Source organism: Ambystoma mexicanum, chromosome 13, assembly GCF_040938575.1.
Source record: "Ambystoma mexicanum isolate Mex_15411 chromosome 13, UKY_AmexF1_1, whole genome shotgun sequence".
Lineage (NCBI taxonomy): Eukaryota > Metazoa > Chordata > Amphibia > Caudata > Ambystomatidae > Ambystoma > Ambystoma mexicanum.
The window spans coordinates 620,933,272-620,940,312 of record NC_090938.1 but is presented as its reverse complement, the minus strand read 5'-3'; the positions used below and the strand labels follow the sequence as shown (position 1 = coordinate 620,940,312).

The following is a 7,041-nucleotide window of genomic DNA, read 5'->3' as shown; positions in this document are numbered from 1 at the left end:
GCAGGACGAGCCTGTAACAGGGTCGGCCATTCTGCCGAGCCAGACCTGTTGGCATTGCCAATGCTTCTTGATAAAGTAGAATTCTTAAAACATAGGATTTCAACTCATCCATTAGCTGAACATTACTCTCCACACGTTTTTAGCTGCCTGGTGCATACTTGCCAACCCTACTGATTTAGGCAGTAGGCTGCTGCTTTTTAAGCAGACCTACTGCCTACAGATTTGGGTGACAGATCCCATAGCTCTCAACTCACCCGCTTTTGGCGGGTGTCACCCGCCAAAGCATCTACACACCCGCCCACCCGCCAGCTCATCTGTTTCACCCGCCTTGGCAAAGGTGGGAGCTACGATTCATATTTTTGCAGGGACCCGATTTCGAGATCCCAAAATCGGGTCCCGGCACGACTCTTCCTGCGCGAATGAAGGCGTGAAAAGCAAGTGTCATGCTTTTCACGCCCCCATTTCCTCCCCCTTCCCCTCCCTGGCGCTCTCCTCCAATGAGAGGATTGTGCCTGGGAGCATTCCTCCCCACCCCCTCCCGTAAAAGGTCAGCGACATAGAAGTAGGACTGCCGTTTCATGTTTTTACGGCAGTCCTACTTTTATGTTTATGGCCTTTCTGGGTTTTCACCCGCCTTGGAATCAAAAAAGGTTGAGAGGTATGCAGATCCTACTGCTTTTTACAGTGGCAGGCAATTTATGTGACTTTAAGGCAGGCTGTTACTTTGATTGGGCTCAGACCAATCCACTGACCTGACAGCTACGTGACTGTCCTGCACTCTTGCTGGGACAACCCTTAGGTGTACCACCAGTGAAAGCAAGTGGCACAGCATAAAACCATCACACAGCATCTGCCTATCAAACTGATGGGGGTATCAGTCTCCATGTCATTTAGTGTTCAACTTGCACTGCAGGAATACATATGTATCGCCCAGGCTGCTGCTACAAAGAAGTGGCAAACGTTGCCTACAGCTCTGCGCGATTATCTTCTGTGTAGCTGAATTTGATTTTAAGTTACCATTCAGAATTTTACATTTTTTACATTTGAACATCTTTCCATGGTGTGCTGTTTGATGGGTTGTGTATTTTTGAATGCTTCAATGGGTGCCAACAATTTATGTTTTGCATTTTCCTGTGATGCCATTGTTATGTGAATTATTATTTTTGAAATGTGAAAAATCCAACCTCTTTTTGGTCACAGAATGTTGGCAGTATGCTGGTGATAAAAACACACTTGAATCTGAATAAATAATGTATACTGCAAGACTGTGTCCATCTACAGACCTTTTCTACAAATGGTTCGTCGGCTAGCGGTAACCCGGCCCCTTACTTGCTTTCCCGAGAAGACTATCCATAACTGCCTGAGAATGAGAAATGACATAGAACGTTTCCGAGTACTGAACGTAAGTTTGGCGGACATTTTTAACTGCGGACGTTCTTAGCCAATGCCTGCTTGGCTACATATAAAAGTAGGGCTCCATCTAAAGATTAAAAAAACAGTTCTCCAAATAGCTGAACCTCTTTATTGATTTCGGGTATTGGAATCGTTGAGTCATTTCATACTGCTACTAAATATTGTAAAACGTATCAAGCGTATTTGAAAGCTGGTTATCGTTGGTGTAAAGTGGAAGATTATTTTACATGCACAATTGCTACAGCCTACATTTCGTCGTTTTTTAATGTTCTCGCTCTACTCCTTTCCGCTGCTGTGAGCAAAGAATGAATATACGTAAATGGTCATGGCTATGACGCAATACATTTATCCCCTGAGCTCCGTTGAATAAAATGCGCATAATCATATCTCTCCCCTTAAAACCCGTGACCTGCTAGACTGCCATACTAGGAACAGGCGAAACCCACTGTCCCTAATAAACATCTCCAAAGAGTCTCGATCAAAGTGCAGCGTTTTTGCCTGATCCTAACGTGATCGCAACTCTGACGCACCCCGCCCCCCCATGTCAGGTGCATCATAATTACGTGCTGACGAAGGCACGCTGGCCTATATAAGCACTTGCGACGGCCATTTCTTTAAACTCCGTTTCTTCCATCCTTATTGTGTCTAGCGCCAGCTGGTTAGTCATCTGAGCCGTCCTCGCTACCGCTGACTTCAACCACCCCGTCAACTCTCCCTCGACCGTTTCTATTGAGGAAAGAGAAGCGTATCGTATGTCCGCTATCCAGAACCTCCAGTCTTTCGGTGAGAGCTCTTTGCGTAATATACGTACACAGATTAAAGTGTGGGGTGCTTTTGTTTCCAGTGGATACAGGACTCAAAACAGAATAGTTTTGTTTATTAGCTCACTCACGGGCGGGGTGTCTGAGACGGTCGGAATGCTTCGGGGTGTGCGGCCGAATACATTGGGGTGTCTGAGACGGTCGGAATGCTTCGGGGTGTGCGGCCGAATGCATTGTTTATAGCAAGTAACGTGGGACTGTTCGTACCTTCCGGACAATACATTAGGGAATGGTTGTTTACGAGCCCTAGTTTGTCATGTATACAAGTCTTTTAGGGCGCATATACTGATCCAACTATGATTTAATGCTAGTATACAAAATTCCTGTGACTTTGTTGGGGTCTGCGGGGTTTTCCATATATATACGCGTCCCGAGTATGGCCCCATATCTGTGAAGCCACCGCCCTATCTTTGTAGGAAATAAAATGGCGGCTGGTCAGACTTGTTTATCAGCAGACGGTCGTCAATTGGAATGCGGTGTCGTGGATGCTGACGTCACTGCGCTAGTGGGGAGGAGCCAGCTGTAAATACGTTCGTCCCTGTCTTGAACATGGCGGCCATTTTGCAGCTGTTCCCTTCGGCGCCATTTTGCGAACTCCTAGTTCACGTTAAGTCGGTTTTTAGCTTAGTTGTTACCGGAGCATCGCTTGCCTCCGCTTTCCAAGTGATTTATTTGTAGCGTATTTAAGTCATTCCTACAGTATTGTCAAAAGGACAGCTGTCTAATCGCTTGTATGAATTAAGGCACCGCCCACCGCAATGATTTTCATTGGGATCGAGATGTTAAAGCGCTTTCATGTACCGGGAGGGTTTTGTTATCACGAATGTGTATGCTGTGATGACCTCTGAAAGGCTTTGATCTACGCTCATTGGGTGCTTATTTACGGGCCATCCCCCAATGATTGCCCATTTCGGTGATCAGATTGTGACCTTGCCCTTTTCTGCTTCGTATGTGGTGATTGCAGCCTTGCGGTCTCAGTTCTTTACTGATTTAAGCTTACTGGGAGAGACATTGACCGAGCGCTCCGCACCCATGTTGAAGTCTTGTGCCTTTTTTTTCTTCTGGGGTGAGGCGTATTCGTCAACTTCACTTTTATTTATTGATGTGTATACACTGCCCAATATAACTGGATGGTAATCTCGGGTTACCTGGGCATGTTAATGAATGTACTGTGCAGTCGCCATTAGCTAGTAGGTGTAACCCTTTGCCTCCGATTCTCGTTCTGTGAATGCAAAGATGTCATCGGTTAAGTAATGGTCTTTTCTTTTTCAGACCCCTTTGCTGATGCAACTAAGGGTGATGACTGGCTCCCAGCTGGGACAGAGGATTCTATTCACATAAGAATCCAACAGAGAAACGGGAGGAAGACTCTTACCACCGTACAGGGGATTTCAGATGATTACGATAAAAAGAAGTTAGTTAAGGCGTTCAAAAAGGTAAGCTCCCCCCCCCCCATGGTTTAACGTTATGGAAATGTAGGGTTTGTTTCTTCAACCCCGTATTAGCCGGGATTCTCAACTGGTTCTCTAAAGAGCTTGCGAAGAACCGTTTAAAAAAACTCAGCAGATTCCATGACCACTAAATACGCATCACAGTGACATAAATGCAGAACCGATCCTCTTGGGCATTCACGGAGCCTTAAAAGTTGATCCCTAAAGGCAACTGGGCTTTGCTTTTGCGCCATGCTTATTTCTTAGTCTTTGTATGCAGCTTGGTTAGTAATCGAATTTGTGAATGGCACTTAAAACCTTTTTAGCGGAACTGATGGGTTTTAAATTTATTTTGTAGAAATTTGCCTGCAATGGTACTGTGGTTGAGCACCCAGAATACGGAGAGGTAATTCAGCTTCAAGGGGACCAGCGAAAAAACGCATGCCAGTTCCTCGTTGAGGTGAATATTTTCGGAACGTTTGTTAAATATGTAGCGTTGTTCTATCGGTGCGCTTTGCGTGATCAACAATGTACTGCTTTCTCTTGCAGGTGGGACTGGCAAAGGATGACCAGCTGAAAGTCCATGGCTTCTAAATGAACAATTTCGTAGGATTACATCTGCAATGAGTAGCTCGTCATTCCCCCGTCACAAAGTGAACAACTTGTGAAAATGCCCCTCCACTATTTAAAGGACATGCTACATTAATGTAATAAACGGCATCATCTGTAGTAGGAGACTTTCTTTAGTGACCTATAAGGATATCAAGGTTAAAAATGACGACCATGAAAAATTTGGTGATGCAATATCAGTTAAACACATTTCAGAGATCCTTGGCACGTGTTAAGCGCACCAGCAAAATGTATACGATCAATGGCGAAAAGGGTTGACTAGTGACTTAACTTTGGAATGTGTAGTGAATCGCTATATATAGCGGAGGCAACGTCTTGGTTGATTCTGGCCAAATGCTTGCCGTGGGAGCTCACATTTGTCCCACTTAATATGCCTAGGAAGCCTCACTATGGGAAATTTCAAAGAAGGTTTAACTTTTGGAAGGTGGGGAACTTGAGTGAATGAGGCAATGTTGTGCTATATTAATCCTGGTCTAGCTGCAGCAATGGAAAGTCGCTACTTGTTCAATAATGGCAAGGAGCTCGCAGCATTTTTTAATGTATTTAAAATTTCTTATTTAAATAAACGTGTTTTCAGATATCTGGTACCATGTTGTTTTTAACTAGTTAGAAAATGTGCACCTTTTGGTCACATTACCATTAACCTTATTATGGCACAAAACTGATTTGCTCTGTAATATCCTTAGTTGGCACAATGTGATGCACTTATGGTTTGCACTGCACATGTGACTCTCCAGGGAGGATTGGGCACATTAGAGCCTCCAGTACAACCAGTCTGCTCCCGTACCCCAACTACTTACCCATGTCTTCCATTGGCCCACACAACAGCTCAAGCTGTTCCAGCCAGAACTAGAAGTGTGGGTTCCAGGTTTGTAGGAACTGAGCATGACACCCATTGTGCAACTAGCACCTCGAGGCTCTGCTCCTAACCTCAAAATAAACACGCAAAGTTGGTGCTAGTTGATCACGCTGGCCAGTTCATTTCATGCCTATGGAATATTTGGAGCTCACAGGAAATGAAATGCCTATTGAGTCCCTAGATTATCTATTCATTTGAAGGCATCCATGCTTGCTAACTCAAGGAAGAAAACATTGCAGCTGGCTGCCTTGGAAAGCATTAAGGGAGCCATTACACCTGAAGGAACCCCACTAAACTAGAGATGGGTCCCAGAAGAGAAACGCTTCCTACCATTGTTGCTCCGCCGCCTCGCGTCTGTCCTGTGCTGCTCTCAAGTTGTAGTTGGACCCTTGTGGCTGTTAAAGGCTGGTACATGGTCAGGTCAGTTTGGGCCGAAATGCATACCACCAGTTCAAACCTCTTGTGTGCATTTTAGGTGGGTAAAAATGGCTGCTGGGGTATCCCCAGCGACACACTGCTCACCCTTCTATACAGTAGTTTGCAGGCGACACCCCTGCAGCCTTTTACCCACACCTAAAATGCATACCACCAAAGGTTTGAACTGGTGGTATGAATTTTCAGACTTGAAAAAGGGGGCCCCTGCAGTGCCGGTACCCGATCACGGGAGTGAATGGGACAAGCACACAGAGCATGGAAAATAAAGGTAAGTGAGGGTGTGGTGTCTGTATGGATGTTTTTTTTTAAAGTACATATATTTCCTATGCAGACGTTAATTTCCTATGCATTGATTTCTGTCGCAATGAAATAACATAGATTCCTCAGGGCTTTTGGCCTCTTAGCCGAGCTCGTCCTCCGCAAGACTCTTCATTGGTTTGGACTTCTGTGTGCCTGACTTGTCTGTCTGCCTTGTGGCTAGGCCGCCTGTTGAGATTGTCGAGCATTTCCCACCCCCTTGCACATCTGCACTCTCCTGCATGCTGCCAGGCCTGCTGTCGCCCGAGTTTCCAGGCAGTTTCCTCTCTGGACCTTATTTCCCCATATGGTCTTGGATGCTCTCCCCTTTCTCTTTGCCTATCAATGGTATAACCCGTTGGGAAGTACTTGCCATAATTTCCAGTTCTCTAGGGGCTTCATTTATGTTTACCAGAATGGCACTGTCCTAGTCTATTTCCTGTACCTCAACCAGCTCCACTTAGACACTCTACTCTTCCATTACTCCTACATCTGCTACTTCGATCTTGACATTGCTCACTGAGATGTGGTTCACAGCCAGCTGTCCAAGTGGCCCTGATCATCTTCAATGGGTCCCTGCTCCTATACCCTCTGTCCTACTCTTGAGTGCTTATCTGCTGGCTTGGTATCTCGCCAGTTCTCTTGCTGATTCTTTCCACCATCTACAGGACCTCAAGTTGGGTCTCTTGAGTGGTCTGGCCTCTCCTCTTTCTCAGACTTCAACATTCACTTACCCCCCCCCATGCTGCCACGGGGCTCTTCTCACCATTCTGCCCTCTTGTCTGACACTCAGCTGGACACCTTAGATGCTCCCATCTTAGCGGACCTCCCTATCCAACCCTACTGCTCCCCTGTCTTTCATGTCCTCACCTGGATCTCTTGGGTCCCCTGGCTAATCCTCTGCCTGCACTGCCAATTCTCCTCCAACCAATGAAGCAAGTTGCTGTTTTTTGCCACGACTTATTTCCTGGCCACTCTCAGCATCTCAACACTATGGACATACTTGCCCCAGTAATGAGTATCTGCATGAAGCGTGCCTTAGGGCGCAACATTGCAAGTGTAAGAGCTGATGAGAAGTGTCAGACTTGGATAACATCTGCGGCGTGTCCTGCTCCATACAGACCCCATCCACTAACAATTCAGCTGAACTTTCAAA

At 45.9% G+C, this 7,041-nt stretch overlaps 1 protein-coding gene across 1 annotated transcript; it reads left to right on the top strand.

The window, feature by feature from the left end:
* Positions 1-2,034: 2,034 nt before the first annotated feature.
* EIF1 (eukaryotic translation initiation factor 1) lies at positions 2,035-4,874 on the top strand. Its single transcript, XM_069634512.1, has 4 exons — positions 2,035-2,196; positions 3,507-3,670; positions 4,023-4,124; positions 4,214-4,874. Exons 1-4 carry the CDS (start codon positions 2,166-2,168, stop codon positions 4,256-4,258), a joined length of 342 nt encoding a protein of 113 aa, XP_069490613.1. The 5' UTR covers positions 2,035-2,165; the 3' UTR covers positions 4,259-4,874.
* Positions 4,875-7,041: the final 2,167 nt, after the last annotated feature.